General features: G+C 36.1%; 1 protein-coding gene across 2 annotated transcripts in view; it reads left to right on the top strand.

The window, feature by feature from the left end:
- Positions 1 to 20,308, top strand: part of LRP6 (LDL receptor related protein 6) — a 178,402-nt gene that overhangs the window by 92,844 nt on the left and 65,250 nt on the right. Inside the window, exons 1-5 of one of the 2 annotated variants that reach the window (XM_035028206.1) lie at positions 274 to 367; positions 5,767 to 5,963; positions 7,702 to 7,833; positions 10,633 to 11,029; positions 12,154 to 12,325. In XM_035028206.1, the coding sequence (XP_034884097.1) occupies positions 5,924 to 5,963; positions 7,702 to 7,833; positions 10,633 to 11,029; positions 12,154 to 12,325 (741 nt within the window). In that variant the 5' untranslated portion in view covers positions 274 to 367; positions 5,767 to 5,923. Of the gene's footprint in view, positions 1 to 273; positions 368 to 5,766; positions 5,964 to 7,701; positions 7,834 to 10,632; positions 11,030 to 12,153; positions 12,326 to 20,308 lie in introns of those variants that run through there. The other variant, XM_035028204.1, reaches the window with a different exon arrangement.

The following is a 20,308-nucleotide window of genomic DNA, read 5'->3' on the forward strand; positions in this document are numbered from 1 at the left end:
GTGAATATAAAATGTGTCTCTTGTAGACAGCATATAGTTGAATCTTGTTTTGTTTCACCCAGGCTAACAATCTTTGTCTGTATATAGAGAGGTATTTTTTTTGAAAAGGAAAAACTATATATTTAAGGTGCTCAAACTTTTGCCTTTTTTTTTAAAGAGATTTTATTTATTTATTTGACAGAGAGAGAGGACGCACAAGCAGGGGGAGTCGCAGGCAGAGGGAGAGGGAGAAGCAGGCTCCCCGCTGAGCAGAGAGCCCAACTCAGCCTCGATCCCAGGACCCTGGAATCATGATCTGAGCTGAAGGCAGAGGCTTACCCGACTGAGCCACCCAGGCATCCCCCAACCTTTTGCCTTTTTGATTGAGGTGTTTATTCACATTCAGTGTTATTAATGATATGGTTGGGTTTACATCTGACATTTTGATGTTTGTTTTTTCATATCTGTTCTTTTCTGCCTTCTTTTGTATTAAGTATTTTCTTTTTTTTTTTTTTTTAAGATTTTATTTATGTATTTGACAGAGAGAGACACAGTGAGAGAGGGAACACAAGCAAGGGGAGCGGGAGAGGGAGAAGCAGGCTTTCTGCTAAGTAGGGAGCCCGATGTGGGGCTCCATCCCAGGACTCTTGGGATCATGACCTGAGCCAAAGGCAGATGCTTAACGACTGAACCACCCAGGCACCCCTTGTTTTCTTTTTTTTTTTTTTAAGATTTTATTTACCTATTTGACAGAGAGAGACACACAGAGAGAGGGAACTCAAGCAGAGGGAGTGGGAGAGGGAGAGGGAGAGGGAGAGGGAGAAGCAGGCTCCCCTCCTCCCCGGCAGCAGGGAGCCCAACGCTGCTGATCATGATCCCAGATCATGACCTAGGCTGAAGGCAGACGCTCAACAACTGAGCCACCCAGGCGCCCCAAGTAGATATTTTCTAGTAGATAATTCCTTTGTTGATTTGTTGATTTTTTTTTTTTTTTAAGAGTGGGAGAGAGAGTGTGGAGGGGCAGAGGGAGAAGAAGAGAGAATCTTAAACAGGCCCCACACCTAGCACATAACCTGTCTCGGGGCTTGATATCACACCCCTGAGATCATGACCTGAGCTGAAATTAAGACTCGGACACTTAACTGACTGAGCCACCCATGTGCCCCAATTTTTGAACTATATATTTTTTTAAAGATTTTATTTATTTATTTAACAGAGAGAGACACAGCGAGAGAGGGAACACAAGCAGGGGGAGTGGGAGGGGGAGAAGCAGGCCTCCTGCTGAGCAGGGAGCCAGATGCGGGGCTCGATCCCAGGACCCTGGGATCATGACCTGAGCCGAAGGCAGACGCTTAACGACTGAGCCACCCAGGCGCCCCTGAACTATATTTTTGAAAATAAAACAGTTTTAGTGTTTATTCTAAGGGTTGCAATATGCATTTTGTTTAAATCGACTTTATGATATTACTGAGTTAATTCCTTTATAGAAATTTTACTCTAGTGTGTCTCCATTTCCTCTCCCTTCCTTTTTGCTGTTATTGTCATTTATTTATTTTTTTAAAAAGATTTTATTTATTTATTTATTTGACAGAGCGAGAGAGACCGCGAGAGAGGGAACACAAGCTGGGGGAGGGGTAGAGGGAGAAGGAGGCTTCCTGCCGAGCAGGGAACCCGGTGCGGGGCTCTGGGACCATGACCTGAGCTGAAGGCAGATACTTAATGACTGAGCCACCCAAGCGCCCCTATTATTGTCATTTATATTACATTTCTATTATAACCAATATCATGTTATAATCATTATTAGTATGACCTTACATGTTTTATAAGGGTTAAAAAGAAAAAAGGAGAAAGCATTATATAGTCTTTTTTTTTAAAGATTTTATTTATGTGAGAGAGAGCGTGTGCACTTGCAAGAGAGCATGAGTGGGGGGAGGGGCAGAGGGAGAAGCAGACTCCCCTGCTGAGCTGGGAGCTGATGTGGGGCTCTATCCCAGGATCCTGGGATCATGACCTCAGCCTAAGGCAGACACTCCGCTGACTGAGCCACCCAGGTGCCTGGAGTCTTTTTGTATTAACCTACATATTTGCTGTTTCTGGTACTCCTTAATTCTTCCTGAGGATTTAAGTTACCATTTGGTCATTTCCTTGCTCCAGGATAATTCTGTTCTCTCCCCTGTCCTTTGTATTTCATATCTTTTATTTTTAAAAAATTTCTTGTCCTGGCAGCTTGCTTTCTGACATTTCCTGACTCTGATTCCTTTTCCCACTTTTTTTTGTGCCTTATTTTTCCATTATCTCTCTTGTACCTATCATTCTCATTTTTCATTCTGCTTAGAGTAATTTATCCTCAGTATGGGGCTTTGTCTGGAAGGGAGCCCTGGAATGTCAGCTTTGAGAGTTCACAGTGGGTTAAAGTGCACTAGCCCTTTCAGCGCCAACCATGAATTCATTGTATTCACTCATTCTTGGAGTGGCCAGAACCCCTCCTAGTCAGCTGATGTTCTCATATTTGTTTGCCCTACATTTCATTGTTACCTATCTTGTGTGTTCTCCTGTTCTTAGGTCTCCTGAAGGCCCTGTTTTTTCTTTCTGATTCCTCCTGCAGAAGTACTGAGGCCAGTCAGGTCTTATGGCTGTTAGTAGTTTTCCATACCTTTTTGGATTTTGTGGTAATATTTTTTTACTTAGCTCTGTTGTGAATGTTGCCGTGGGTTTTTGGTTTTGCTGCCTCGTTGTGCTTTCATGTGGAGGGCTTCTGGAGATTTTCCAAACCTTTGCTGCTACCACTGGTAGCAGTGGTATATATATTAGGTGTTATAACAGCTTCACCATATAACAATATATTAGGTATTATAGCAGCTTCACTATGATGAGGGAAACTCCCTTCCAAGGTTAGGTTCACATGTCAGAATTCATGACAGTAGTGCTTTGGTAGGACCAAACAAAGATTTATTACCCACACAGGTGGGGGAATTCTGAAACAGGGGCAGAGGACAGCTTTCTGGGAAGAGGTCCAGAAACAGAGAAAGTGAATACAAGTGCACAGGTGTTCTATAAAGGATAAGTCCAATTGATGCAGAATTTGAAAGAGGCACCCACCAAGCATGGAATACGAAAGAGGTAGCAAGTGGCTCATGTACTTGGGGGTATTGGTGGGATTGAGCCCTATCAGTACACTGCTAAAAATGACAGACACAGGGAGGGGATGATACTCAGAGGTTGTCAGCACTAAGTCAAAGTATCAACAGCGGTCTCAAGTTTTTTTCCATTGGTCTTCTTAGTACAGATCCATTTTTTAACTCCTGTTGTTACGACATACTACTGAAGGAACTGGGTTTTCATCTTGCCTGCCATTTTGTTTTTGGTACCCATGATCAACTCCTCCTTGAAGAAACTTATGTTTTCAGGGAGAAACCAAGAGGTGGGCCTACTTAGTAATCCCAACCAGAGAGATGAAAGGTGAAGACTATGTACAGTTATCTCCATTTTCAGAAACAAGTCACCATTGCTTGGATGAATCAATAAATACCAAAGAATATGTTAAGAATGAGTGATAGCCTTCTTAATTCTGCTTTTTGTTCAGCTCTGTTAATTACATATGTCATTTAGATATTTAATTTTATCAAGCATTTACTGAGTGTCTAATCATTCCATTTAATTTGTATATACAGTATTGTGTGAGATCTTGGGAATATAAATAAGTCAGAGTCTAGTATTTACTTGATTCTAATATGACATGGATTTTAAGAACTTTTTATTGATTTATAGACTAATACAGGAAATGTACACCTCAGTTGTAAACTGTTACCCCATCTCAGGGATATTAAAATATTGAAAAATATATATCCTAAAATTGAGGGATTATTTGTGAAATGTTTATTAAGTACCAAGCATAATGCTGAATGCTTTTGCATATATTATCATTTAATCTTTACAGTAACTCAATGGGGATAGATTATTATCTTTCATTTATAGATAAAGAAAATAAAGTTTGCAGAAATGATGTAAGTAGTAAGTGTCAGAGGGACATTGAACTCAGGTCTGTCTGATTTCTTACCAATATATAAATGTTTTTAGTCAGTATATAAAGTGAGTGTATCTTTTAGGAAGGGATTTTGTTGTTCCTGTTTGTTTTCCTGTGTTTACTTCAGAGAGTGAATTTTAACTTTTTATTTAATAATATATAAAGGACTTAGAAGGCTTTTTTTTCTTCCCAGAGTTTTTCAAAGATTTGATTATGGAATTTGTAGTTATTTAGGGTGGTTAATGAAATGCTAAGTCATTTATTACTATTCTTCCTTTTTCAGTTGTGTTACTTCTTTCTTGGCAGCTTTTCAGAACTCTCTTACCATTACTGAATTTTGGTAGATTTTAGTGTGAAATATGTAGACCTATTTAAATTTGGATTTAAACTATGATTTCATTCCTATAAATAATATAAACACTTTGGTAAAAGCCGTTCATTTAAAAAGTGGAAGAAACCACCTCAGAAGTTGACATTGTGACAGTTCTTTTGGGGAAATGAGAAGGAAAAGTAATCTGCTAGGGGAAAAAGAAGAAAAATGAGAGGAGAAAATTGTGGTGATGTGGGCTGGCAGAGTAGGGATGAGTGTCCAAAATAGAAAATTTGTTCGGTAAACTGGTCATGCTAATCTTGTATTCAGTTTTTTAAAAATCGGGCCTGAATTTAAAACACCTTAGGCTAGGACCATTCCATGTACAATAACAGATATTAACTCTGCTTAGATAAAAATTATCTTACTGCTCTTGAATTTAATTTAGTATGCTGGTGGTCTCTTCAGTATTTTAGATCATCAAGTGATGTCCAGGACCTAAAAACTGGATTATCTTCTCTAAAATATGTAATGTTCATTTCTCTTCAGTTGCTTATACTTTCCATTCCTCCCTCCCAGGCTATTTATGAAAATATTATATTTGACATTAGATAAATATCGAGTTTTTTTCTTGAATATTATTTTGGAGCAGAACATGATTTGTTCATTATTCAGGAATATTTACTAATAACTCTCCACGACACTGCAAAGTTCTGTGGTTGAGCACTAATCAGGCTCTCTGCCTTTCCTTTCATATAGTATGGATTGCTTGTGAGATTTTTGGGTCTGCTTTGTCTCATGAACATTGATGCCTGTGGCAGCACTTGTTGGGTTTTTTTTGCTACCTGACTTGTGGAGATTAAGTAACCATATAGCAGAAAGCAAGCACAAATGATTCTTTACCAGAGCTAGACTGGGGTTTGCAGAAAGAGCTCCACCAGAACACCTTTTTTAGCCTCAAGTATGTTTTTACTTTCACTTACCAAAACCATATGAGATGATGGAAGAAACAGGCTCAGATTCTTTGTTTTTACACATCAAGAAGGGGAAAACCTATTGCAGATATAAAACTACTTCACAGTGCCAACTTTAAACCTTGGGATTTTTCTTTTTGCCCACCTGTCTTCTAACAACATGAATTTTGTGGAAGGATGGAAGATGTGAGTCCAGAGATGGGAATTGACAGCAGTGCTAGTACTTGAGCTTTCTCTCTGCTAGTTTGTAATGAACCTGGGGCCTGTTGCCAAGTACTTGGTTGGGAGTTTTGGACACTATGAAAATACATTCAAATTTATCACATGACTTATTTTTCATAGGTGTGTTTGACCTTGAGATATGTGTTACTTGGGATTTGTGTGTGTTATTGTGGAAAACAAGATGTTTTAATGGGCAAAATCAAGTTTCGATAAAAGAAAATTTAGAAATGTTTGAGTTTTTCTGTTTTTGTTAATAGGCAGGCAGTGGTTAAAGGTTCCCTTCCACATCCTTTTGCCTTGACATTATTTGAGGACACATTGTACTGGACTGACTGGAATACACACTCCATTTTGGCTTGCAACAAGTACACTGGCGAGGGTCTGCGTGAAATCCATTCTAACATCTTCTCTCCCATGGATATACATGCCTTCAGCCAGCAGAGGCAGCCAAATGGTAAGTGATCCTGATTTTTAAATTGCAAGTTGGAATAGCTTTAGCACTCAGATGTCTGGCTTTAGTGAAGGAAGGAGCAGAGAGGACATATCCAAAGGTAGTAGGAAGGCATAAAACATAGGGAGAATGTCAAAATATAATTCAGGTTAAATGGCAGCCTAAACCATTTGTACCTTGTTGTCTATCACTGTTGGCCACCTCAGCCCTTTGTTTGGGTCTGGGGTTATGGTGGCTGAGAAGAGAGAAATAAAATAAGAAACTGAGATAGCTAAGCTTATACACAAGTGCATTTCTTCTTTATATTATTTCTCTCTAATGTGTTTTTAAAAACAAACAAGCACTTTTCTTAAATAGAAACCTCTGTGAATCTAACTGGTGAATTCAAGTACCTTAGGTTGCCTAATAAAATACCTGCTTTTTCTGTGCATACTCCCCCCGCTCCCCCCCGCCCCTCCCCGCCCTTTTTCTTAGTTTTGCTTCTATTTTTGGTCAACCTTTGCAGTGACTTGGGCTTCGGCTGCTGGCAACAATTTTGTAAGAGAGGAGTAGAATTAGGTTTAAAAGGAATATGAGAATGTTAAGTGTTTGGCACTTGTATATAAATAAATGTCTGGCATGTGTCTAAGTATATTTCAGATTGTATTCCATAGCCAAAAATAAAGGGTATTTGGATTCTGCATTGCTTTGTATTAGCTCTATCCATTTAGGGGGAGGTAGTTAAATAATGAATATATTATATTGGAATCTGATGATCATGAGTCCATAAAAATGTTTTTAAATGTATATGTTGCCCTTTTGTAAAAGTATTGTATGAATTTTTTATTCTCATGTTTAACCCTTAGGAGAGAATTCCCCTGTTTGTTTTTTGCTTTTGTTTAATGGCACTGTTGATCCTTTATATTTTATTAGTTTCAAAATTCGCAGTTATCATTGCTTTGTCTTTCATATTTTGTTGGTCTCCATCTTATGTTGATTTTTTAATGAATATTATTTAAATCCATCCCTTTCCAGTGTTTTGACAAAAGTGCTAATTAATCTCTGCTTCTCAGTTTTCCTCTTAATCTATTATGCGTATCTTTTCCATGTTAATCTTTCCAAAGTGGATTTTTCAACATTCTAATTACTTTTCTTGGCTTTCAGTGCCCTCCACCACAATTTGTTCCCATTCTCTGTGCTCACTCAGCTTTAGCTCTTACTAGTCAACAGAAACCTTAATATATCTAGTTAGATTATTTGCCTTATTATCTCTCCCAATGTACAGCCTCCAAGCTTTTATTCATACAGTTTTACATTTGAAAAGTCCTCCTATCAATTTTTCCTATCCTTCAGAGGTCCTTTCATGTCCTATGTCCTCCATGAAAGTTTTCTTCTTTAATCCTTAGTGATTTACTTTCCATTTGACTCTATACTTATTGATGGTCTATCATGTGCAAGATAGCACTTAGTTTCATTGTTTTCTAGTTAATTTTGGCATACTGACTAGATTGTAAGCTCTTTTAGGGCAGGGGCCTCTGCTTTATTTCTTGTGTATTCCTCTTTGGGTACAAAATGCTAAGTCAGTTCTCACTGATTAATTCTCTTCCTTGCAAATGGTTTGGTAGTCAAGCACCTGGATGACATTTGGTAATAATTTGGTTTATCGCAGTTCTCATGTTATGGTTGTTAACCTTTGTGTACCTAGAGTGAGGGAGGGCATCCATAATCATTGGTATTAATCAGTGTGATTTATATTTGACAGCTACAAATCCATGTGGAATTGATAATGGTGGTTGTTCCCACTTGTGTTTGATGTCTCCAGTCAAGCCTTTTTATCAGTGTGCTTGTCCAACTGGGGTCAAACTCCTGGAGAATGGAAAAACCTGCAAAGATGGTAAGAAGATGGTCTCCAAGAAGGAAAAATTTCAGATAGCAACTGGAATTCTTTATGATTTATTTTGTTTCTCTATAATAAGCTCTGTAGGTTACAGTGTTGGGGAGACTAGTTGCTTAATCTTTGTCTTCACAATCAGTTCTATAACAGGGGTGTTTTGTGTTTTAGGGCATCTCTTTAATACTGTTTTATAAGTTATTTTAGCATTTTAACTAAATCTTTAACATGCTGTTTTTGAAAAAAATTAGGTGCTATTTCTTTTTTATGTAATGTCAGTCATTGATATCACAATTGATTCTTGTGAAAATATACTTTTCTTAAAGAATTTATTTTAAACAGTAGGTAGCATTTGTAAATAAAGGACCTCTGTGCAAGGAAATAGTGTTTACTAAACTTTCAACTATAACGACTTATCATCGGGTTGGTATATTCCTAAAAAATTATTGAATGATATTTTTAATTGCTTTTTAACAACAGAGAAGTGCTTTCAGAAGAAGAAAAAAAATTCCATATTCTGTTTTTAAAGCAACCTCATTCTGTGCTTACCCACTGCCTCTTCTCCTTACTCTCTTAATTCCCTATAGAATAGGGCATATTGGACAAATACGTTGATTTAGGACATTTCAAGGGACTTCTGGTTTGGGAGAACACCAGTTCTTCTCTTTTTCTTCTTAATGAGAATATTATTCTTCATTCTTACCCCTACCGATCACTATCTGGTTTTCTAGCCACCAGCAAGACCTGGTAAGAAAATTGTTACATTTAGCAGTGGCTTCTTTATCTAACTCTGAAAAGCAGAAGCCTTTATTTCAGAGTGGGTTAGTGAGTTCCGGGCAAGGGGGTCAGGGAGTCAGAGAGATGGAATTGACTGGTGTACAGGTTATTTGTCATGAGTTGGCATTGATAAATTATCCTCATAGTCAAAGGTGAAGCTGGCTGACTCTTCTTGTCAGATGGTTTCCATGGCAAACAATAATTTGGTTTCAGTTTAAAACAAAAGGTTTTTGTAATGTTGCTTTTTTGTTTAAAAATGTAGCCTGACTTTAAAACATAGGATTTAATATTTTAGCAATAGTGGTTTGTCTACTCACTCACAGCAGGGCAAATGTACATGTTTAACTAGTATTTTGAATTTTAGCTGTACATTTTACATGTAGTAGCTTGAAGTTAACTATTCTGTTTTGATCACCTTGCTCAAATTAACAGCTTCACTTTCTATGACTTCTTTGTTTGCAGAGTTTTGGGGCTGGCTCCTTTTGGTAGTTAGCAGAGGCAGCGAATGGTACAAAGTTACTCCTGCTTTGGTGCCTGCTGTGGTATTGAGGGCTATATTTTCTCTAAGATCGAGTTCATCTATACTTAGTCCTTGAGTCAAAAAGCTGTTGTTGAGAGCTTTACTCCTCTTCTCAGTTTTTTCAACTATAATTCCAGATTGATGTGAAGCTAAATGCCAGTATTTTCTTTTAGACTCACTTCTTTGGGAATCTTTTTTCACTCTTTCAGATGTCAGCTTGCTTACTATCTTTTATAGTTAGATGATTTTACTGGTTCTTTACTTGAACATTAAAAAATAAAAACAAAAAAAAAAAAGATTGAGCTTAATGTCCTCATTCTTAGCTGTCTTTTTATTGAATACTACTTTGAGTTAAAAACATTTCATAAATAGGGCGCCTGGGTGGCTCAGTTGGTTAAGCGACTGCCTTTGGCTCAGGTCATGATCCTGGAGTTCCGGGATCGAGTCCCGCATCGGGCTCCCTGCTTGGCAGGGAGTCTGCTTCTCCCTCTGACCCTCCTCCCTCTCATGCCCTCTGTATCTCATTCTCTCTGTCTCAAATAAATAAATAAAATCTTTAAAAAAAAAAAAAACATTTCATAAATAAATCTGATTTAAAACTCAGTGAAATAAAAATTTGAAGGTGTTTCTTTTCTAATGATAGTAATAATATATTAGCTAATATTTATCAAATACTTATATGTTCAGTACATTTCTGAATTTTACATGGATCTTATTTAATCCTCACAGCAACCTCACAGTGAGATATAAATGAAGAAACTAGAGAGATGAAGTTTTGCCTAAGTTTGTATAGGAACTTGAATCCAACAGTTCTGTCAGATCTACAACTCTTACTCTTAACCATTATGTTACATTTATCTGATTCCCTCTCTTTGCAGCTGCTTTTTCCTTCACCATAGCTCTCTCTGTCATTAGTTATGTCAAGCATTGCCCTATAGTTCTCTTTGTTAAGACAGCTTAACTGAAATATAATTTACGTGTTATAAATTTCAGTCATTTCAAGTGTACAGTTCAGTGGTTTTTAACTAATTTACTGTTGTGAAACCATCACAATCCAATTTTAGAACATTCTCATCAAACACAAAAGATCTTTGTCTTGGATTCATTTACCTTTGTAAACATACTTCTCAAACAAAGGACCTATATCCTGTGTCTCCTTCTTCCTTTAATACTCAGCTACTCAACTTCTTAGTCATTACATAGTCACTCTTCATTATACCTTTAAGTAGCTGTTATTAATTTCAGGGGCTATATAACAAATGAACCAGAGAAGGAATCAAAACTTGATTTGGAGAGCTGAGCCATTATAGAGCTTGATCTCATAGTCAAGCTATTCCTGGTTCACTATGTTACTTTCCATTTCCACCCTAGATGGACCCTGAGTATCCTTTTATACTCCTTTACTTTTCAATTCCTGAAGAAGTTCTGCATTCTTTATTTAGAGTGACTAAATTTTGCCTGTGGTTTTGAATTTTTTCTTCATTTATCTCACTTTATTGTTCTAGGTGCCACTGAATTACTGCTTTTAGCACGAAGGACAGACTTGAGACGCATTTCTTTGGATACACCAGATTTCACAGACATTGTTTTACAGTTGGAAGACATCCGTCATGCCATTGCCATAGATTATGATCCTGTGGAAGGCTATATCTACTGGACTGATGATGAAGTGAGGGCCATACGCCGCTCATTCATAGATGGATCTGGCAGTCAGTTTGTGGTCACCGCTCAAATTGCGCATCCTGATGGCATTGCTGTTGACTGGGTTGCCCGAAATCTTTATTGGACAGACACAGGCACTGATCGGATAGAAGTGACAAGGCTCAATGGGACCATGAGGAAGATCTTGATTTCAGAGGACTTAGAGGAACCCCGGGCTATTGTGTTAGATCCCATGGTTGGGTAAGAAGCTCTGCTGATAGAAAATTTTGCCTGGTGTTTCTGTTTTCTACAGGTTCCTGAAAACATTGACAAAAACAATATGAAGTATGTGTTGGTTTTCAATAAACAGCTCATCAGTGGCTGTTCATTTTTAGAACATAGTGATTGGAATAAAATCTCAAGTTAAAGAATTGCTAATTTTTTTTCCTTGACTGTTTTGAATACTTTTTCTAAATTAAGTCAATGCTTGCTGACTTGGGTGTTGGCTACAGATTTTGCTGAGGTTGCATCATGACCATGAAAAATGTGGAAAGAAATTATTTTCAGAACTCTTTCTTTTCCCCTAGAAGATTTAATTTCATCCCATTTTTGGTTCTTCTAGAATGATATGGTAAAGGATATATCTAACTTTTTATATCCCAAATTGTGTGAATGACTTGAATTTTTTTGGGGGTCATAACACTCTGACCGCAGTTTGGGGAAAAACACAGCTTTCTGTATACTCACCAATGTTATTTGTTACTATGAGATTCATTCTAAGGGTGAACATAGTGACAAATTATTACACTTCAGTGTATATCACTTCAGTGTATATCACTTAAACTCCCAGGAACCACAGCAATTACTGAGCACTACAGAAAGAGTTATTTTGGGAATTCAGTTTGTCATCTGAATATTACTACTGGGATAGCCTTTTTGTGTCAGAGATGAGAAGCCAGCAAGAAAAAGTGACTGGGGTGTCTGGCTGGCTCAGTCAGAAAAGCATGCGACTTTTGATCTTGGGGTCATGAGTTCAAGCCCCATGTTGGGTGTAGAGATTACTTAAATAAAAAGTTAAGAAAAAGAGATGACTGTTAGTGGGAAGGAGCACAAAATATTTTGAAGAAACATAACTAAAAGTGGAATCATTATTGGAAGGCATTTTTTATGATCAGTTCTAGAAAACACTGATCTGAAAATTTCCTACAAGCATGTATATACTGCTATTATGTCTTAAACATAAATTTTGAGTATGTTTAAGTCCTGTTTTTTTTCCTTCCATGGTGTTAACTGATACCAGTGTAATGTGAGTGGTGGACCTTTAGAATATCTGAAGGTTACAGTTTATTATCTGTTTTTAGCTCATTTTCTGTATACTTCTACAGGTACATGTATTGGACTGACTGGGGAGAAATTCCGAAAATTGAGCGAGCAGCTCTGGATGGTTCCGACCGAGTAGTGTTGGTTAACACTTCTCTTGGTTGGCCAAATGGTTTAGCCTTGGATTATGATGAAGGCAAAATATACTGGGGAGATGCCAAAACAGACAAAATTGAGGTTTGTTCTTGCTTTTTCCTTTTAAAACCAGTTTTATAATGGTTTTTAAGTTGATGTTAATTTGATGCAGATATTCTTGCCTCTTGTCTGGGGTGCCAGAGGTATCTTGTACAGAAATTTTATTCAACTTTCAGGATGCTAGGGATTATGTATTGTCTTCCACTGAACCCCCTAAGATTTCTGAGCTATATTGGCATGAGAAATGGATATTCCTCTATTTCCAGTCCTAAAAGCTTATGTGAGTGATTTTCCTCATTATGGATAAAGCCACTGTATGAATTTCCTAGAGACAGTTTCTGTACAAATCAAATATTATACTGGCAGAGCTGGTAGTTCTGTCAGGAGAGCAAAGCCCATATGTGCATGTATAACTTTTGTTGTCACTGGTGTTGGAGGCAGGTGGTGGCATATATTCAGTATTAAGGTGGTTACATGCAAACAGTTTTTAAATTGATTTATGAGCTGTGTAGGAGAAAGATTAATTCATCACAGCTTGGGGGAAAATATTTACCATATGGTAGAATTAAGTTGTAGCAATCAGGATAGAATTATGGTGGAAACAACCAGTGGTGAATCACAATAAATCAGTGGTTTATCACAGTGCTTTGTAGATGGCATATACCTAGATGTTGAATATGAACTCTAACCTTCACAACTTTGAGTTAAGCTGTGCTAGAGGCCTTATGGATCACCTACTTATGGCTCACATCCTTTCTTTCACAGTATTTCTTTGGGGATGCGTGACTTGTCATATAAGGAATGGCTTGGAATGGCTATTCAGAGCCACAGCACATATCTCCTAACAGATACATAATTTGTGCTCCAGAGCCATTATTTTAGAAAGGTAGTTCTTAGGAGTGCCAGGGACTCCGAGAGAATAATGAATTAAAGGGCCTTCTTTTCAGAATGGAAACTTGGAATAGAAAAACCCATTAGTATTCCACAAGGCTCAAATACTGAGAACTGCATTTCTTATTCATGCAGCTGGTTTGCATTAATAGAAAATTTTGCATAGACTTGTCTATACAAATTTCCTCCCTCTTAGTGTTCACTGCCTCCCTCCCCCTTAAATCCAAGTTAGTATTTGAATCTTTAACAGCTTAGAGTGCAGTGCTAATGAAACCAAAGTTATGGGTTCATTTTTCTTTTAGACAGGCTATTAGCTTCCTACTTGGGTCAGCCTGAGTACAAATTGCACACCCATTTCCGAGCAGTTCACAAATGTGTATTGTTGACCAGCTTTGGACCATACATGAGGGTATAGGTATTACTACTCTTAGAAAAACAGTTTAAAGCTCATATGTCCTATGAGAATTTTGTACATAAGTGAAGAACACTTGATTTATTATTTTGTAGGGATTTTTAAAATTCTATATTTGGTATCTTTTTAAGCTTATTACTATGACCGATTAGATTGTAAATGAGACATTTGTTTCTTACTGGGAATTTTTTATGTCTTATTTTCCACACTTCAGGTCACTTTCAGTACTTTAGATAACAAATTTATTCAAAATCACAAATTGTTTAGGAGGGATTTAGGTAGACAAGTGAGAACTTTAGGAGGTTCTGAGTGACAATGAGAATAAGAATGAATCACATTATATAACAACACATAATATTGATTAAACAGGATTTATTTTCTTGGTTTGCAGTAAGTACAGATCTTAAAATTAGCATTCATTCTGGCCTGTTCTGTGTTCTTGAGCTATATACATGTGTATGCAGTGGTGTCACTTCCTCATTTCCTTCTTTCTTTCTTCCTTGAGTGGTACCTGCATCCTTAAAAGCCTGCCTTTCACATCTATTTCTCCTCTTCCAGGTTTGCTCTCTGTCCTCTTTTTGACATTATTTGGGGTTAGTGGTACATCTACCTCCACCAGATTATACATACAAAGACCTCCTCTTGTTCTTTCCCTTGGAGATTCTGATGAAGTTTCTCTAATTGAGCATCAGTACTTTTTTCATTTTCTTTTCATAGACACATCTGAGAAGTAAAGAGAGCAGGTATTGTTATTTATTCTCTTCTTAATTTATGATGATGTGTAAAATTTTTGGTATACGGCTTATTAAGGAAAGAGCACAGCTCTTCATCTAAATTAATCTTGCATAATTGGGAGAAAAACTGTTAGTTTCTCTTTCTGAGACTAATGGTGATTATAGGAGCAACTGCCACAACCAGCTTTTCATCTCACTTTACTTGAGAGTAGGTTGAATATAGTGAACTTGAAAATTTTGGGAAAAATATATAATTTTTTAAATGCTTCTTTTTCTAAAGAGATTATTTGCTAGCCTTTCGTTATGTAGCAGGTGATCCTAACTACTGATGTTACCCTGGTCTAAGTGATGATGTGCTCCCTTCCGGTCCATCCTCTTAAGAAATCTTCCCAGTGGACTTGTCCAGTCACCTGAAACTAATGTAACATTGTGTATCAACTACAGTTTAAAAAAAAAAAAGAAAGAAAGCTTCCCAGCTTTTTGTCATGTCCAAGAATGAAAGTTGATTTTTCCTGGGAGTCTAAGAAAATATTAAATAATAGTTGTATAACCCTGTTTTCTTCTGGAAGACTTTGAGTTTACTTGGGATCAAACTGCCCTATGTGTGTTTATAGTACATTTGAAAAGAAAAGATTGTGATTTGGTAAATTTTTATGTAGCAGTTGTAAGGCATAGGAAACTCTTTGTTTTGACTGGGTCTTATGGGAAGAGCTCAGAATGTTCATCCACTTATGCTATCTGTGCCCTCAGTGGAGATTCCTTAGATCAGGTTCTCACTCCCTTTTCTGAACATGGTGATATGGTGATATAACCAGATGCTGGGTATACTGGAGAGCTGCAGGTTTCAGATTTGGTTTTTATTGTGCAGAGTTGCAGAAAGAACAAACAGGTTTATCTAAGGTTTTATAACCAGCTTCTGCAAAGAGGGATGGGACATGGGATTGCTAATGATGCCACATTTTTAAAAAGATAGTCATAATATTGGCTGGCACATTAATATAAGGATGTGTTTAGGGGTGCCTGGGTGGCACAGTTGGTTGGGCGTCCTACTCTTGATTTTGGCTTGGGTTGTGGTCTCAGGGTCGTGGGATCGAGCCCCATGTCGGGCTCCATGCTGAGCAAGGAGTCTGCTTGGGACTCTCTCTCCCTCTCCCCCTGCGCTCACACGCTCTCTCTCTCTCTTTCTAAAATAAATAAATAAATCTTAAAAAAAAGAGAGTGTGTCTGTTAGGATATATCTGATTTCCCTACTTGTCAGATGATAGTGACCACTTATCTGTAGGTGTTATATAAAAGGTACATGCTGGTACTTGTTGATGCTTCTTACTCATTATGCTAAAATAATTTCATCACCTTTTACAAACAAGCTTCTTATTTATTTGTCTGCTCTGAACTCCCCCCCCACTCCCCACCCCTAGGCCAACCCGAGTATTACTATAGTGTTCTGGGGCTTCCTTATATAATCCTAAAGCATTAGCAGAAAGGAACATTTCTGTTTTTCTGATAGGACAATCATCAAATAAGCCTTTATTTCTATTTTATAAGACCCTACAGTAGGCAGAAGCACATTGTGTCTTAACAACATTTGTATTTTTCTTGGTCAGGTTTCACTGCCAAAAACGTCTGTTGCACTGAGGGCATGCCATACTGCTTTTCAGTAGCAAAGACTTATAAATTATTAAAGCATTTTCTTGCCATTATATAAAGTTAAGAATGTTGCATCAGCTTGGGTTATTTTTTGTTTTGTTTGATGTTGAGGATGCTTTTCTCATTATATATAACTTACCTGATTGACAAAATTAATCACTGTGTTTTGAATCACTGGTTTTATTGAAAATGACATTGTCAAATTTTTCTCACAATTTTTTTATTATATGCTTTTTATTTCATTTTTCCTTCTTTCATTTCTGAGCTTCTGACAAACACAACAACACCTACTAGTTATAGATAAAAAGAGATTTCTTACCTACTTTAAGGGCATGTAGATTTGTTTTTAGTCTCTCACTATAAATTTCCCTGCTTTAGAGAATATAATGTCCATAGGTAGTTTTTGTCCAAATTTAATTATTCCTGGCACAACTTTGGGAAACAGATTATTAGAGCCTTAAGTACAAAGAAATTTTGAATAAAGAGGGTATTATTATGTAGGATATGTGCTGAAAACTTGACAATTGGTGAATGATCTAGTTCATATTCTAAGCCTGTAATTGTAGGACTACAGTTTCCCCTCATGACAACTTCCTCTATTTTATCAATATCCTAATTTGTTTTTCTAATTTCCTAATATTTCTTTGTAATTTCTTTGTCTGGCATCTTTAGCCTGTGTATTGTGAAAGTCTGTTAAAGTACACAAGGGCCCATTTATGGTTTTTCTTAATCGTTTCTAAGATTAATTCTTTCTTAAGAAATTATAATAATATAATCATCTGCTGTTGAGATAAAGCTCTTTTGATTATATGACAAGTACCAACAAGTACTTCCTTTTGAATCTTTTACCAGTTTATAACATTCAGTGCTCCTTAAAATTGATTTTATTTTCAGTTTTAGATAAATATTCAAGATAATGAGCCTAAATACCTGAATCTTTGCCCATTTCTACTACTTCACAACACTATATGAATGTATGTGAATATATATTTTTCCTCATTTGTTCCTGGCATATTGTAACTGAAGAATGATATTGATAAACACCATCATTAGATTCCTCAGACTGAAGAATGATACTGATAAACACCATCATTAGATTCCTCAGCTCAACAGAATACCTGGATTAGGGGCCTATATTCATTGAGTTATAAGCATGGTGCTGTCCTTTTATATCATCTTGCATCTGTTTGGGGTGTATTTTCTGATAACATATTTTTGAATTCCTATTTGAAAGTTATCTTTTGATGTACAATTCAGGCAACATTATTTAACTTGTTATAATCTACAGCAGCCAAAGCAGTACATCATCTAATTATATGCCCTGTTGTCTCATTATCCACTCTACTTTGTCTGGCTCTAAAAAATTATTGGACATATATAATGAGAGAAACTTGCTTGATGATGAGTATAATCATGCTTTCCTGAAATGCCACAACAAACCCTTAGAGCCTCACCAAACAAGATGCTTTGCCTCACTTAGGAGTTGGTATAGTTTTATCTATGTAAATTAGAAAAATTTCAGGCATGTTATTTTAGTGACTAAGTTTGAACTTGCTCTTGGATCATTTAAAAATGTTCTGTTGTTACCCTTCTCATGTTTTAGTATAAAACCATATAATATATGTGGAGATATTTTTAGCTTCAAACTTCCTTTTTAGGTTCCTTTGGTTTTTGTACTCCTGAAGTAAAAGAGTGCTGATTTTAATGTCCTGCTTTCTTAAGAAGAGAAGTTAGCTTCTTTACAGTTGGTAATGGTATTTAGTTGTTATGAGTGGTAATCTCTAGATCTTTATTGAAACATTTTGTAATAGTAGACCCTGACCTTAATTCTTGTTTGATTTTTCCATTTAACTGAATGACCTTAGATAATTCACATAATCATCTGGTCTTTGTATTTTGACCAGTAAGATCATTTAAACCAGATGATGTTTAGGTTTCTTCCCGTTATAACATTTTCTGGTGTTTTTTTGTACTAACTGCGTTATTTTAGATTAAGAACAGATAATACATTTGCCTTGGGAGAGTTGCTTAAAGGAAATTTATATTCAGATGACATGAATATTTTCTTTTTTCTTTAAATTTTTCCTTATCTACGGTGCATTGAATCCCTATTAACTAAAGAAAACTTGCCTGTTGGGGGTTCAAAATCTTTCGTAACTCAGTTTTACTGAAAGCAACTTCTCCTTGTAATATTTGTTTATATTTTGTATTGACCTGTATACAAGCTATTCCATTATTAACATGCTTGGGAGGTTTAAATAAATGTTTAAAGCTGTTGTTTGAAATTAGCCAAGCATTTAAATGTTTTTACTAAAGGAGTTCATGTAAAACATTATTTTTCAGGAGGTTATTACTCTATAGGTGGGAAACTATTATACTTTTACAGGGGTCATAGAGATTTTATTTTTACTGTTGTTTTTAGAGTTTGGAAAGGGTAGGCAGTCAAATAATTGCAAGGACCACAATTTTGGGACTTCTTGGGAGGGACTTCGCAAAACACTGAGCAGTTAAAAGTGACAAGTATTTTTAACTTCCTACTTAAATTTAAAATTATTTAAAATTATCACCAGCTATATGAAGATTCTGTGTAATAGTTATTCCTAAAGTTACCCATAATGAAGAAAGGCTTCTCCATTTTTTTTGCACTTTAAATGTAGTTTACAATTTAAAAATTTAGACCTTCTTAAAAAAAAAAAAATTTTAGACCTTCTAAGAATATTACAATGCAGGTTATATAATTTTTCTGTTGAACGCATAGATTTCCCATTCATTCATTCATTGTACTATAATTTTTTTTGTTAGATTTGATCTGAAATAACTAAATCTTGGAGAAGGATTAGAATTCCTTTGGTTGTAGTGAGATTTTCAGTAGACTGGTATTTGTTTAGTATTTCATTTATAATTATGAGCTTCTGAAATTTTCCAGGCTTCTAGAGTTTCTGAGTAGGAATGAAATTAGAGGCTTTATGTAATTAATATCACCCCTATTCAGAGTTTTTTGTTTTTGTTCATTTATTTTTGATTTTGGGTTGACTAATGCCTGGGTTTTTATATTTGGTTGAGATTTGTAATATTGCTTTTATGTTTTAGCTACAGTGTTATTCTTAAAATATGAAAAAACCCCTCCTATGCCATAATAGATTTCATTAGTCTCAAGATAGTAAGTAAACAATGTTTCATGGGTTTTCTTTTTTTTTTTTTTTTTTAAGATTTTATTTATTTATTTGAGACAGAATGAGAGACAGAGAGCATGAGAGGGAGGAGGGTCAGAGGGAGAAGCAGACTCCCTGCCGAGCAGGGAGCCCGATGCGGGACTCGATCCCGGGACTCCAGGATCATGACCTGAGCCGAAGGCAGTCGCTTAACCAACTGAGCCACCCAGGCGCCCTGTTTCATGGGTTTTCAAAACTGTTTTTGCATAAAAAAAAAAGCTGGTTTTAGTTCTCATAAAATTAGTTATGGTTTCTAGGTATAATGCTCACATTCTAGGTATAATGTTTCACAGAAACATTAGTTCCTTCTGCCCTAGGTTTCTCTTCCTAAAATTCAGCATTCTTTGACGCTTTTTGCTTAGTTTGTTTCTTTTATTTGCCTAAGGTCATAGAACTTTCTCTTTAGGAAAAAAAAAGAATGAATTCCAATTTCCTGATTCCTAATACAGTACTTTCTGTGTTTGCTATGTTGCCTCTTTTTTTAGACCATTTTGAGATAATTTCAGACTTACAAAAAATTTGCAATAATAGATCTCTCAGCCAATTTCATTTTACATACTTACAGAACAATTATCAACACCAGGAAATTAACATTGATACGATTTCCATTATGCCTATTATATTTATTAATTGGAATTTTCCTGTAAGGAAGAGCTGTTCCCTCTCCTCTATTCAGTTTTTCATATGTATATTAATATGGAACCATGGGTATTTATTCTATAAAATTGTAGAATATTATAAAGTTATATTCCATTATTGTATTGTTGCAAAAATTGTCCCAAAATTGGCATTAGTAGCCCCTTCAACTTGATTCCTGTGACCTTTTCACTGATTAAAAAAAACACATAACATAAAATCTATCATAACCATTTTTAAGCAGAGAGTAGTGTTAATTATATGCATGTTGTGCAATAAAATCTCTAGAACTTTTTCATCTTGCAAAACTGAAATTCTGTCAGACAACTTCCTTTTTCTCCCTGCCCCGGTGACCACCATTTTACTTTGTTTCTAAAATTTTGACTTCTTTAGATACCTAAAGTGGAATCATACAGTATTATCTTTTTGTTGCTGGGTTATTTCACTTAGCGTAACATCCTCATAGTTCCTCCATTTTGTAGCATATAACAAG

The sequence above is a fragment of the Mirounga leonina genome, unplaced genomic scaffold, assembly GCF_011800145.1.
Source record: "Mirounga leonina isolate KUSES-001 unplaced genomic scaffold, KU_Mleo_1.0 Mir_201, whole genome shotgun sequence".
NCBI classification, from domain to species: Eukaryota; Metazoa; Chordata; class Mammalia; order Carnivora; family Phocidae; genus Mirounga; species Mirounga leonina.